General features: G+C 40.7%; 1 protein-coding gene across 2 annotated transcripts in view; it reads left to right on the top strand.

The window, feature by feature from the left end:
• Positions 1-15464, top strand: part of TFCP2 (transcription factor CP2) — a 1028615-nt gene that overhangs the window by 806781 nt on the left and 206370 nt on the right. For both annotated transcript variants that reach the window (XM_044083452.1, XM_044083451.1), the window contains exon 13: positions 3726-3829. In XM_044083452.1, the coding sequence (XP_043939387.1) occupies positions 3726-3829 (104 nt within the window). The remainder of the gene's footprint in view (positions 1-3725; positions 3830-15464) is intronic.

Raw genomic sequence — 15464 nt, forward strand, 5'->3', positions numbered from 1 at the left:
CTTGTAAATGGTCATTAGTATGCAAAAATGTGCATACTGATTGTATTTGGTAGTGTGCCCATTGTAAAGCCACCATTACCCCTAACAGTAAATCCAGGCAGCTGTAGCTATTTAAAAAAATGCATCCACCATGTTCTCCACTTTGCAATGCAGAGAAAAGACAGCCAGCTATCAGTAGGGTGGAAGACTAGACTTCTACATATCCTCAAAGGCAACTGTTTTTAAAAAAATGCGTAGCTCATTGTAGCATGCATATATACTCTAGAGTCCCAGTTAGGAAAGAGAAGAGTGCCAAAAACTGCAGTCCTTTGCAGTGTACTTTGCAAGTGTCACAAAGTAAGTGTGCAACACATGCACAGTACACTAGCAAGACATCTTCCAAGTGCAGAAATTGTCAGAAAACGGTTATACCTTCAAGAAGTGCTATTACTTAGGAAAAAAGAAAGCAATGTTTAGATAATTGTTTAATAACAGTAATCCACTTATCTATGTCAGTAATGCAGAATTTATACGTGGCTGACTTTGTTTGATAACGTAGGCTTTGTTATTGTGGTCAAAACATGCCAACTGTGAGTTTTGCATTACCCAAACTTAGTAATGCATTATTGTAAATTATAGCAGACAGCTACAGTGTATATTCATAGAGCACCATAAGTTGAGCATTATTTATATACTTAGTGTGGGCTTCAGACCAGATGCCATCCCCAGCCATTCTGTGATGTTCTTCTGTCCATTTCTTGTTTTTTGATGTCATTTGGAAGACTTACCCAAGGGTATTGTTTGTGAGTCACTGTATTGCTGCTTGTTGTAGCTGTTCTCTTTAAATGAGGGCATGCAGGGGCACATTGCATTTTCAAACAAGTCTGTCAATTGTACCCTAAAACTTGGCAGAGGGACATGGGAGAGAAAGGGAGGTATGAGTTCTTCCACCAATTGTGCCATTTGTTCCACCTCATGTCCTCCATCTTAAGGAAGTGGTTCTTTTATGTATTGTTGTTTTTATCGATCACCAGTGGGAGAGTAGGATGGTTATGGGAAACACCCATCTTAGTACCATTGTCACTGTCAATTTTGGGACCTGTAGTCAGCTTCTGCAGTCACAGACTAATACCAGTGGTATTCATGGATGACTTGGCTTTCTTTGGAGAACTGAAGGCTTAAGCCTAATGTTAGCTGGTACCACATAGATGATTAGCATAACTGCATGTTAGTGCTTGTAATTTAGGTTGGAAAGGATCCTACTATATGCTGTGAGATGTCAAAAGGCTGATGAATTGCACATCCTGTTTGGGGGCATGCATTCGAATTTTTTTTTTATAGTGAAATTCAAACACTTTGTGGGAGTATGCCTGTAGGCTTGTTTGGAGACGTAAAGTACTTTTCCTTATTTCAATGACATTTTAAAAAATGCAGCAAGTTTAAGTAGCAAGTTGGTACTCTAAGGAAGGCCTGGATGTAACTTTTTTAGTGGGCATTTTTTGATGTGGTAGTATAGAATGAGATTAACTTGTGATGTTCAGGAAGTCTAATACAGGTTCACAGTTTAGAAGTTTGAATCATTCGGTTTCTTACGCATTTTGTTTGACTCGTAGTTTTGCATTTGGTTACATCAGCTGAGCAGAGGATGGCATATAATGACAGACATCTTGCAGACATCATTTTGGTTTCTACGACTTTCAGATTTGTACACTGTTGACTTCTAAGTCACTTAACCCCAGCAAAGCTCTAGACTACCACAGTGAACAGGAGCTGGGCATATTGTGCCTTATCTGATTACCATATGATAGCTAAAGGATCTGGAACACTTTTCAGTGTTTAGCCCAAGAGTTTTATTTTATTTATTTATTTGACATTTGTTGACTGGGATAGTCCGACTGAGCAGAAAAGCTCATTTTCAGCGGAGGCCCGGGGAGAAAAGCTGCACAGTGTAATAATCAAGAGTAGTTACAAAATTAGGATGAAATACAGCAAAAATATATAATAAACAGTGGAGAAATATTAGGAGAATATTGAAAAAACTCAGCTGTACTAAAAGTTAAACTGAGAATAATACCAAGTCAAGAACAGTACTATAAAGAGATAAAAATAAATTAGATAAGAATGTTCAAGCAATTGGAGATAAATTAGAGCAAAGAAGAATCAACAGAATCATATTAAAGTGAGTACGTGGTTTAGTAAATAAAGACTGAAACAAGTGCCAAAAATACAAAACGTTGTTTTCAAAAGGATGTGAAACTTGTGCACTGAAGTTAGTGAGAAAGTATAGGAATAGTAGGTGGGAAGAAAGGTGTTGAGAGAAAGTTCAAGTGGTGTGATTACAGAGACATGTCCTGGTGCTGTACAGATAACTTTTGAGAGTTTTCTTGACTTCAGGAGTGATGCTTCTAAGGGACATGGGAAGCTTGTTCCATGCAAGAGCAAGAAGGTAGCTGTAGAGATTCTTTCCAGGAGATTTTCTAGGTTTATGGATCTGCAAGAGATCCTGGTCAGCACTTCTAAGGGGTTGAGAGGGCTTAGATATAATGTGTGTGTGTGTGTGTGTACACATGTTATTTTTCACTCAAGATGGTTAAGAATGCAGGGGCATCTGGAAATGAGCAAGTAAAAGTGTTGGGCTAATGAGCAAGGCAATGTGAAACGGGCAGTTGTGCCAATGCAGGGGATAACTTGGGCAGAAGTACTGTATGTTGGGAAGAAAGGTAAAGGCATTAAAGATGGGGTGTACATTAGATAATGTTGTTGCCATGGATACAATAAGTATTAAAATATTAACATGTAATGTTAATGGTATCACCAGCCCTGCAAAAAGGGACAGAATTTTATCACTGTTGAAAAACTAAACCAGAGGTTTGATATTATGAGAAAGACATGTGCCATGGGTTGTGAGACTGGAAACTGCTGGATACAGAATATAAACTAGCAACATCATCTAGTTATGCTGGGGTTCAAAGAAGAGCAGTTTTATTGTTTTCACAACTAAGTACCCTGTAGGCAGAGCAAGCTCTGGAAGATCTTCAGAGAAGTCATGGGTGTCACAGGAGGGCCTGCTGAGGACTACTCAATGCTAATCTCACTCTACAGTCCAGTTAGGATCATGCAGAACTCAAAGTTGTGATAATGCAGCTAATACAGTTCAACCAAGGTGTTTTACAGGGGACTGGAACTTAGCACCTCAGGTGGAAGTAGGGAAAGGAGGACTGAAGAAGAGCCCATCTGTCAGCAGTGGAAGAGAAATACTGTTGAAAACAACTTTGATATAGTCACAGGACCTCGTCTAGACTAGAATTTGAGGGGACAGGCAGGTGGGAAATAGGTGTTACTCATAGAAGTAGCAAAGGAAGAGATGGAACAATTTTTGATAGAGTACAGTTCAGGAAAGCTGAAATTAGTGATGCTGAAAGGGCATCTGACAGGACATAATGGAAACGTGTCTGCTGCATTACAGTTCAACAGTTTTTTTTTTTCTTCTTTGCACTTGGTGAATTTATTTACCACTTCTCACATGCTTTTAGTTCCTAATTTATTTTTTGTGTAAAACTACATGGATTGGAAAAGACAGTGGGGTGGCTTCCTGGTTCCTGAAAGGTAATGGTCAGAAGCATCTGGCAGATGAATGTGGTGTTGCTTGAAATGCAGAATTGCCATCTTGTTTTTTTATCATGTCTTCCATGTATTGCCATAATCGACTGAGGATGCATTTTTCTGCTTGTTTTTTATTTTTGCAGGGTGGTACGGCCAAGGCTAACTATTTATGTGTGTCAGGAGTCACAGCAAGATCAGCCACATTCGAAACATGAAAGCACAGAGCCAGCCAACAGCACTTTCTTTGGTAAGAAAAATGTCCCCTTTGCTTGCTACAAACACCTACAAATGTACTTGAGCTTGAACTACGTCAATTCTTGTCTATGAAGCAAGGTGAATCCCTTTTGTACAGTCACAGCTGTGAAAGGAGCTTTATTGTATTACTGCAGTCAGACATGGGTATTATTGAAAGACAATGACATTTGTAACTAGAGTTTGAAAGCAGCAACATAGCCAGGGATGGGTGAGAGGGGCAACTTCCCCGGGCGCAAAGTGTTGGGGGCGCAGTCAGTTGATCCAGATCACTTTCTAATGCAGTACTATCTTTTAAAGTCCAGTATTGTATTTGCGGTCAAACCTGAGCAGTGTAACAGTTTATTATGTAGTCTGAACTGTAGAAAACTGCTTGCTGCAGTTCAAAATTAAAAAAAAGAGAGAGAATCTTTTTACTAAAACCTGAGTGCTGTGCAGGTAGGTGAAAACTGTTGTAACTATTTGCTACACTTTAAAAGAAGATCTTTCTTTTTATGTGGAAGGAAGGTTTGGGGGCATGGCACAGAAACAGGATCCGAATAGCTGGGGCAGGAGAGGGGGGAGTGTGTCAGAAGGAAAGAATAGTTGTGTAAAATCTTACCATAACCATAGCTGTCCTTCTCTTCTATATGCTGCAGTATTCATTACATGAGGGAGATCACCTCCGGCTGACTTGTACGTTTGGCCAGCATACCAAAGCCTTAATGCTACTGTAAGGTACGTGCGATGCTGCACATCATCCACTGTACACAGGTCATAGAGATGTCTGGTATAAAGCGGACGTCAGCATGCACCAGCCTCAGGACTGAATGCCACCAAACAGCCTCAGCTAAGATGAAAGGACATGCCACCAGGGAAGCAGGCATATATCAGGGGGAAGACTGGGGGAGTAATACTGCAGCATATAGAAGAGAAGGACATCTATGGTTATGGTAAGATTTTACACAAGTATTCTATGTCCTTCTATTCATATGCTGCAGTATTCATTACATGAGAGAGAATGCCAAAGCTCATGCATGCAAAAGATTGGGTGGAGGCCTAGAAAAAGTTTTCAACAAAGCCATGCAGAATAGCTGTGGCAAATCCAGCCCTGGACCTGTAGATGACATCCAGTTTATAGTGTTTAGTGAAGTTATGTACCAAGGACCAGGTAGCTGCCTCCAGGATGGAACTAGTGTCCAAGCTTTTAAAGAAGGCTACCGATGAGGTAGTAGAGTGTGCCTTCACAGGGGAAGAAATGCTCTTTCCATTGAAAGAATAACAGAAAGAAATAACTTTAGAGATCCAATAGGAAATAATTTGCTTGGAAACAGGTTGACACAGGGCCCTTGGGTGGTAAGAAACAAACAAGGGCTCATATTTGCAGACAGATTTGGTTTTGTCTAGGTAGTTTCTGAATTGCTTGTGTACATCCAAAGTGTGCAGAATCCTGACACTGGAGGATTGAGGAGAAGAAAAAAAGGTTGGAAGGTTGATGCACTGATTGAGGAATAATTCATTAACCACCTTGGGCATAAAAGAAGGATTAGTGCCTAGAGATACCTTGTCCCTGTGGAAGTCTGTAAAGAGGATTAGACATCAAAGCCTGCAACTCCGAGACCCTTCTGGTGGAAGTAATAGCCACTAACAGAACAGTTTTCCAAATGCAGTGTTGTAGGGAACAGGAATTTGCCGGCTGAAATGGGACCAGGGTATAGATCAGATTGCAACTGATGTGTGTGCTATAGCTTTAAGAAGCATGTCAGGGTTATACGTGCACGTATAAATTCCAGACGTGCAAACTCTACTTCCATTTTGAAAGAGCAGCCAGAGAGAGAAGCATGCATGATTGCAGTTGTTGGTTTGTATACAAGTTTACTTAAGTTAGTCAGTAAACCTGTATAACTATGCGTTTGTATGAAATAAAGCTGCTTAAACAGAACCCACGAAGATTCTTCTATTGTGTCCTAGATAGGAGAGTGACATGGTGTCAGAACCAGGATCGTAGAGAGTAATATTCAGAGCCATGAGGTGCAGAGACGACCGTGAAGGTAACACTGGGAGAAAAGAGCACAAAAAGAGCCAGAGAAGAATCAAAGGTAATAAGAAATAGCACAAACTGTTTATTTGATAGAAAGATAAAAAGGGGCATTACAGGGGCACAAACCGCATTATTAAGCAACCGGAAGGCACGAAAAGTTTGACTAAAAAATGTTTAAAACAAAGGTATTTTGATGACACGATTAACAGTAAAGCAAAACGAATATGTTTAAAGCAAGATGAGTGTGTCTAAAGCAAAACTGGGCATGTTTAGAGTAAAACGAGCACAAGAAAAGTACATTGGGCATGTAAAGGGCTTAAACGAGCAAAACAAATATAGTAAGGGCAAAAAAGGGCACATTAAGCAAAAAACATAAACCAAGGCGACAGCATTTGTTTTGACAGTGCTATGTTTTGGCATAACTATGATTTCGTATTGTATCAAGGAGTGTGGTAGTGAGGGTAGGAACTTTGAATGTTAGCAGTATGACTAGAGAGCTAGCTGATATGATGGACAGAAGGAAGGTTGATTATATTGTGTGTGTAAGAGACCTGATGGAAGGGGAGTAAGGCCAGGGGTATTGGAGGTGGGCTCAAATTGTTCCATCATGGCGTGGATGGCAGGAGAAATGGGGTAGGTGTTATCCTGAAGGAACAGTATGCCAAGAGTGTTTTGGAGGTGAAAAGAGTGTCAGGGTGATGTTTATGAAGCTGGAAATTGATGTAATGATGAATGTTGTTAGTGCATATGCTCCACAAGTTGGGTGTGCGATGGATGAGAGAGAAAAATGTTGTAGTCAGTTGGATGAAGTGGTGACTGTACCCAAGGGTGAGAGAGTGGTGATTGGAGCAGATTTCAGTGGGCATGATGGTGAGGGGAACACAGGGGATGAAGAAGTGATGGGTAGGTATGGCTTTAAGGAAAGGAATGCAGAAGGTCAGATGGTAGTGGATTTTGCAAAAAAGACGGACATGGCTATTGTGAATATGTATTTTAACAAGAGGGAGGAGCATAGGGTGACCTACAAAGTGGAGGAAGATGCACACTGGTGGATTATATCCTATGCAATAGGGCCAGTTTGAAGGAGATTGGAGACTGTAAAGTGGTGACAGGGGAAAGTCTAATTAGGCAGCATAGAAAGATGGTCTGTAGGATGATGTTGGTGATCAAGAGGAGGAGGAGGAGTGTGAGAGAGCACCAAGGATCAAATGGTGGAAATTGAAAAAGGGTGATTGTGTGGTGGAGTTCAGGGTAGAGTTGAGACAGGCACTGGGTGGCAGTGAAGAGTTACTGAATAGCTGGGTAACTACAGCAGAGCTAGTAAGGGAGACTGCTAGAAAGGTGCTTGGTGTGACACCTGGACAGAAGGAGAACAAGGAAACCTGGTGGTGAAATGAGGAAGTACAGGAGAGTATACAGAGAAAGAGGTTGGCGAAGAAGTGGGATTGTCAGAGAGAGAGAGGAGTGTAAGGCGATGAGGTGCATGGCAAAGAGCCAGGTGACGAAAGCTAAGGCTTATGGAGTGTTGTATGAAAGGTTGGACACTAAGGAGGGAGAAAAGGACCTGTACCAATTGGCTGGACAAAGGGACCGAGCTATGAAAGATGTGCACCAGGTAAGGATGATAAAGGATAATGAGGGAAATGTACTCACAAGCGAGGAGAGTGTGTTGAGCAGATGAAAGAGTATTTTGAGGGGCTGATGAATGAAGCGAATGAGAGAGAGAAGGTTGGATGATGTGTGGATAGTGAATCATGCAGTGCAGTGGATTAGCAAGGAGGAAGTAAGGATAGCTATGAAGAGGATGAAGAGTGGAAAGGCTGTTGGTCCAGATGACATACCTGTGGAAGCATGGAGGTGTTTAGGAGACATGGCAGTGTAGTTTTTAACCAGATTGTTTAATGAAATCTTGGAAAGTGAGAGGATGCCTGAGGAGTGGAGAAAGTGTTTTGGTACTGATTTTGAAGAATAAGGGTGTGATGTGCAGAGCTGTAGTAACTACAGAGGGATTAAATTGATCAGTCACAGCATGAAGTCATGGGAAAGAGTACTGGAAGCTAGGTTAAGAAGGGAGGTGATTAGTGATCAGCAATATGGTTTCATGCCAGGAAAGAGCACTTCAGATGCGATGTTTGCTCTGAGTGTGTTGATGGAGAAGTACAGAGAAGGTCAGAAGGAGTTGCATTGTCTTTGTGGACTTAGAGCATGTGACAGGGTGCCTAGCGAGGAGTTGTGGTATTATATGAGGAAGCCGAGTGTGGCAGAGAAGTATGCAAGAGTGGTACAGGATATGTACAAGGGTAGTGTGACAGTGGTGAGAGTGATGGATGCATTTAAGGTGGAGGTGGGATTACATCAAGGATCAGCTTTGAGCCTGTTCTTATTTGCAATGGTGATCAACAGATTGACAGACGAGCTCAGACAGGAGTCCCAGTGGGCTATGATGATTGCAGATGACATTGTGGTCTGTAGTGAGAGTAGCGAACAGGTTGAGGAGACCCTGGAGAGGTGGAGATATGCTCTAGAGAGGAAAGGAATGAAGGTCGGCAGGACTAAGACAGAATGTGTGTGTGTGAATGAGAGGGAGGATAGAGGAATGGTGAGGATGCAGGGAGTAGAGTTGGCAAAGGTGGATGAGTTTAAATACTTGTGATAAACAGTTCAGAATAATGGCGAGTGTAGAAAATAGGTGAGGAAGAGGAGTAGAGGCAGGGAGTGAAAGGGAATGTCTACAAGAGGGTGTTGAGACTAGCTATGTTATATGGGTTGGAGACAGTGTCATTGACAAAAAGGCAGGAGTCAGAGCTGGACATGGCATGTTAAGATTTGCAATGGGTGTGATGAGGGTGGACAGGATTAGGAATAAGTATATTAGAGGGGCAGCCCAGGTTGGAAGGTTTGGAGACAAAGCCAGAGAGGCGCGAGATTGCATTTGTTTGTGCATGTGAAAGGGCCAGGTCCAACTGCAACCCCTATCACTCTTCATTACCTTAATCAATTCTCATCTTGCAAGACCTTCTAACTCACTCCTACTGGCTCATCTTAACATACGTAGCATTAACAACAAAGTAACTCGACTCCATGCTCTCCTAGAAGTGTACGCCTTTGACATTATTAGCCTAACTGAAACATGGCTAAAACCTGCCATCAAAGATAATGAAATTATCCCACCTGGATATAATATCCTAAGGCTTGACAGAGTAGCTAAGAAAGGTGGTGGTGTGGCTATTCTATTTAAATCAGGCTTTCAATTAACCACTTACAACTGTAACACCTCTGGACTCCAAAACAGAAATTCTCACTACTAAACTTGAACTTAACAATGTTAAATCAATCTATATTATCTTTATGTATCTGCCCCCAGGAAATAACATAGCCACCTTGGAAAATATCCTCTGCTGGCTATCCCAACACCTACCTCAAGAAACCATTATCCTAGGCGATATGAATTTAGACTGGAATACCTATTGTAGTAGCCTCCCCTACCACTCGCATAAACCTATATGATTTCTCCCAGACCATTACCTCCCCCACCAGAATAAATAAATCTAACAAGAAAGCTAACACACTAGATTGGATTCTCACTAACAATCATACTCATTACTATGACTCTGGAACCCTCCCTGATAACATCGGTGACCACTCATTCACCTATATCATTAGACATAAAGCCAACACCCCTACCCCAACCTCTACCAGACATATTAGATCCAAAAAGAAATTTAACCCTGATCTATTCAAAATTAAACTTAGAGCTTGCAACTGGGCTCCCTTAAAACATCTTCCTTTAGATGAAGCTGTTAACTTCTTTAACTCTACCTTCCTTGCCATTCTTAATCACCATGCTCCAACCAGATCTATAAGAATTAAGGCCAAGCCTGCCCCATGACTTTCCAGCGAAACCAAACACAAAATTCATATCAGAAATAAATACTGGGCCAAATGGAGAATGACAAAAAACACCACTGACCAACTAACATTTAGACAGCTAAGAAATGACACTAAAAAGGCCATACTCTCTGATAAACAAAACTACTCCTTACAATATCAACAACCTAATCACAACAACCCACAGAATTTTTGGGCCAGCATCAAGCAATTACTCCACCCAGGTCAATCTGCTACTCCAAACCCTCAAAATACAAACCTGAATAATCCAATCCATACAGCTAATAACTTCAATACCTTTTTTTACAGATACTATCCAATTACTAGCCAGTCAACTATCACCTAATACCTTCACATTACCCTCATACTCCTCAACCCCACCACCCCCTTTTCATTTCAAACCTGTTACAACCTCCTTTATTCAAACCCTTTTGAATAAACTGAAACCATGCTCTCCTTCTGCAGACCTACTGCCTTCTGAATATCTACAGATATCATCCAAGGCCATAGCTTATCCTATTTCCATATTGATCAATAGATCAATTACTGAAGGTTACATCCCCACCTTATGGAAAGTCTCCCATATAATCCATTTACATAAAGGAGGACATTCCACAGAAATATCAAACTATCGCCCATTTGCCCTACTGTCTCCCCTAGCTAAAATTATGGAGAAGTGTATCCATAAGCAACTACTCCACCATCTAATTGAAAATAACTTAATTCCAACTGTCAACATGGTTTCAGACCCTCGCACAGCACTACCACTGCCCTCTTGTCTTTCACTGACTATATTAACAGGCACCGAAACCTGAATAACCTTTCTTCTGCTCTATTCATCGACCTGTCCAAAGCATTCGACATGGTAAACCACCAAATTCTCTTGAAACATCCTGAAATCTCTGTCATTAGATCCACTTTCCATAAAATGGTTCCAATCCTACCTTGACAACCGAAAGCAAGCAGTACTTTGGCAAAACACTTTATCCACTCTTCTACCCGTTACCTCAGGGGTCCATACTTGGACCTCTTCTCTATATTTATTAATGACCTTCATCTAGCTATCCCACAAGTCATCTGCATACAATATGCTGATGACTCAACACTATTATGTTCAGCTACATCATCCCATGACCTTCATGCTCTCACCCAAAAAGTATTCAACATATTTGAACAATGGTTCTCTCAGCATTGCCTCCTCTTGAACTCTAAAAAAACCAAACTCCTCCTCTTCACGCCTACTCATAAGTCCTCCCCTTTCCAATTCTCAGTAACATCTACCAATGATACTATTATATCTCCTGACTCTACCACCAAACTACTCGATGTCACCATCGACAATAATCTGAGCTTTGACATCCACATCAATAATACCATAAAGACTGTCAATAAAAAAAATTGGTACCCTCTATAGGCTAAAACCCTTCCTTTCCCCCACTGCTAAAACTACTATTGCCCACACACATTTGATCTCTACACTCCTTTATGCCTCTCCCATTTTTACTAATCTCTCCAAGAATAACCTCAACAAATTGGAAATGGCTTATAATAGCATAGCACGATTTGCTACAGGCAACCCATTCTGAACCCATTATTGCATTAACCTAAAACAGCTAGGATGGTTAGAACTACAACACCTGATTAAATTTCACCAACTCACCCTTGCCCACAACATTCTTTATAAACCCTCTAATACTCCAAGTTTATCTACCCTAATCACCCCCTATACAAATCTGAAGTCCTTACGCTCATCTCAAAAACTACTAGCCCACACCACTAAACCTAACAACAGAGCTGGGATTCCCTTTTCTCTAATTCTGTAGGTAAAGCCTGGAATCTGCTCCCTTGTGACCTCTCCTCACTCACCTCATTATCTCTCTTTAAAAATAGACTTAAACTTCTCCTCAAAACTCACTGGCTCTGCCCCTGTTCAAAACCAGACTAGTCATCTACCTCTACTAATTTGTCTAACCTATCCAGTGCTTACTAGCCTCTGTTACTTTTTTTCCATCTTATATTTTTCTTATCTACCCCTTTTCTTTTTTTATATCCTCTTTTTACTTTCTCTTCTTAAGTAACTCCTTTGCTACATTACTACTCACCTAACTTCCTTTGTTTACCTATGACCTAACCTGACTTATGTCTCCATACCTGAAATTTCACTGTTTTATGATTTTTGTCCTTAATAATATATCCTGTTACAAACTCTGTACCGTTAATTACTTAATACCATTGTTGATGATTTTTATTTCCTTTTGAAAGTTGCTATTTTTATTAGTATATTGATATTTTTTCTGTGTTGTTTGAACTTGTACTATTTTATTTAGACCATGTCTTGGAGCTCATCTCCCAGGGCCTCTACTGAAAAGGGACATGCATCCAGCTAGACTAGCCCGGTCAACAAATGTAAAATAAAATAAATAAATAAATGTGCTGAGGAGGGGTGCTAAGGATGAAGGTAACAGGAAAAGAGGAAGGGCTAAGATAAGGTTTATGTATGTGGTGAGAGAGGACATGCAGGTGGTTGGTGTGAGAGAGCACGATGGAGAGGACAGGAAGAAATGGAAACATGATCTTCTGTGGAAACCCCTAATGTGAACAACTAGAAGATGATGATGATGATGATGATGATCAAGGGCATAACTAGTTATTCGAAGTATCTCAAAGTGTGTAAAAGTGCTTACAGAGTGTGCTTATTACTGTGCATGCATTTCAAAGAGTTTGTGTGCCAAGTACAACTGTTTCGTGAAGTACAAATTATAGCCATTTTGAAAGGTTTCTTGTGCTAGGTGTATCTGTTTGCAAAGGGCCACCATTACAGTGTCTTTCTTGTACTGTAAAGAGTTGCCTAGCAAGGTATCACCATTTGGGGGCATTTCAGTGTGCTGTAGGTTCATAGGTAGGTACTAGACTATCAGCCCTAGGGGCCTATACAAGCCTAGCCAAAAAGGTAACCTGGCTTTTGCCACCCAAGAAAATTATTTTCCTGTCACCCTGTCGAGCAGAGCCACAGAGGTGGTCCCCAGGGTGAATTTCCCATTTCCCATCCAGTCGTCATTTTTCTTGGAGTGCTAATGAGGAGCTTTGTTTGATATAGATAGGTAGTTTGTACCAGAGTATGGGAGTCTCTGGGACAGGAATCTATCCCTCCAGCATGTTCTGTTTATTGTGATGACAAGGTTTAGGTCCCTAGACCGTGTAGCTTGGAGGGATTGGGATTTCTTTAAGTGAAGCATGTCCAGCAGCTCTGGGTTTGATGTAGCTTTGTATGTTAGGCAGAGATCGCCTCTGAGTTGGCGGTATGTAACAGAGTAAAGCTGGATTTTTTTTTGAGGTGGTCTGCATAGGGCATCTGTTTGAGGCTGGCAATCCTTTTTGTGAGGTAATTCTGCAACCTTATTCACCTTCATGCAGCTGTATGTAGTTATTTGCAAAGTGCAATTATTTCAGTGTTGTTGAGTTTTGGGCAAGAGTTCGATTTATTCGCATTACGCAGTTTGTGTGATATGTTTCTTATTGTGATAAGAGGTGATTTCTTGCAAAAGACAACATTACAAGTGGATTAGAATGCTCAAGAGTTATTCAGTTGCATCATGAAGTTGTTAAAATGATAAACGACTTGAGCAAAATGATGATAAATAACTTTAGCATTTAGCCTTTTCAAATGATATTACAAAAGTCTAAAGTGCCAGAGAAGTCTGTTTCGCAAAGTTCAGTTATTCAAAGGTACTATGTTTGTCCATTAGCATCATTTTGAAGAGCCCAAAAGGTATAAATTCAGAAGTGCAAAGGCATTGGATAAAGTTACAAACACTGACGTACGTTTCTGGCATATATGTGTGTGTGTGTATGTTTATGCTTATTTGCAAAGCCCTTCACTGGTATGTTTTAATATGGGAGACTGATTTTGAAATCCCCTACCACTTGTATTTGATCAGAATATTGCAGAGATTTGGAGAATATTTGAGCAAGATTACGATATTTTTATACAAGCAGGTTGTGCAGATAGAGATGCACGCACCAGGGCATTCATTTTGCTAAACCTAACTGGGTCAGAGGCCACAGAAAGAGAACGTTCATTTATGTATTCACCAGCAGTATATGAAGGAGAAGGTGAAAAACGTCATATTGTTGTACAGGCTGAATCAAAGGAAGACCCCCCCCCAAGTGTTTGAAGCGCAAATTCAGAGAAATGTGCAACCCCCAGACAACTATTACATTAGAGAGGCATGTGTTTTGCAGACAAGATCAGAAACCAGGGGAAACATTTGCAGCTTATGTAACTGACTTGAGAAAGAGCTAAAACGTGTTGGTTTGGTGACTTAAAAGATGAGCTGATAAAGGACAGGCTTTTGTGTGGTATCAAATAGTGCTGCTGTGAGAAAGATTTTTACTTCGTGATAATGATTAAACGTTGAGTAAAGCCATAGAGATTTGTCAAATCCATGAGGCGACAGCAAAACACACAAGTATGCTTGCAAGTGACAAGAGCATGGTTTCAGTTGGTTCCAATGCACATGTAAATAGTATGCAAACACGTGGCAAACAAAAGCTGGCTTAAGGACGTGGCAGCTACAGGGTTTCCAAGGAAGGCACACAGCTTTCCAGAAAGTTCTAAAAAGGGAGCATGCTCCAGCTCAAGCTCAGTGCAGTACAAGCATGATTCAGCAAAACCCAAATCTAGCTTTATTGTTAACTGTCGCAGTTGCGGTGCAAATCATGAGTCTAAAAGGGAGAAGTGCGTAGCATTTGGTCAGCAATGTTACAAGTGTAAAAATAATGGAACCATTTCCAAACGTTTTGCAAATCAAGTAAGCATCACACAGTTGTAAAGAAAGGTCACACAAAAAAGCAAGTTGATAAGTAGAGCCGAAGCAGTCAACTTATAGATGTAGATGGTGTATATGTGCTTGGTGAAAGAGTTGATGCAGTGAATTTATTGGGAAGGAGTGAAGTGTTTTGTATTGTCCATATTAATGGAAAATCAACAGAGCTCAAAATGTAATGTTATATCTGCAGACACATTTGCTAAACTGAGAACTAATGAACAGCTCCATGTGGTCAGTAGTGGGAGACTTGTTGCTTATGGAGGTGAAGAAATTCAGTTATGTTATTTGGCCGAGAATCGTTGCAACTTGTTCTATGTAGTCTGAATACGAGTGCAATCTTTATTGGGTCTCAAAGATTAAGAATGAATCTGCTTTCTTTTGCTAAAGAAGTCAATCACTTAAGTGCATTTCCGAGTTCTAATTTTTCTGAAGCCATTTTTCTCCGAGTATAGTATGCTGATGACAAGTTAAGCAAACTTCCAGTTGTGTATTCCATGAGGCTAGACCCAGAGGTCACTCCAGTAGTCAGACCAGCAAGAAGAGTTCCGATAGCTATGCGGTATGAAGGTAAAGCTTAGTTAGATAAAATGGTGCAGCAAGGTGTGATTTGACCAGTCACAGAACCAGCTGAATGGATGTCGTCCACAGTAGCCGGTCACAAAAAGGCTCCGACAAAATCAGAACACGTATTGACCTGAAGAAAGCATTAAAGAGATTGTGTCATCCATTGCGCAGTCGAAGAAGTTACAGCTCTAATCCCGAATGCTACTGTATTTTCTGTCTTGGATGCAGAGAGTTCATTTTGGCAAGTGATACTTGATCTCAAATCCTCATTTCTAACTACTTTTGATACTCTGTTTGGCGGATACAGATTCCTAAGGATGCCATTTGGA

This window comes from Protopterus annectens, chromosome 9.part0 (assembly GCF_019279795.1).
Source record: "Protopterus annectens isolate FY-2018-M chromosome 9.part0, PAN1.0, whole genome shotgun sequence".
NCBI lineage: Eukaryota > Metazoa > Chordata > Ceratodontiformes > Protopteridae > Protopterus > Protopterus annectens.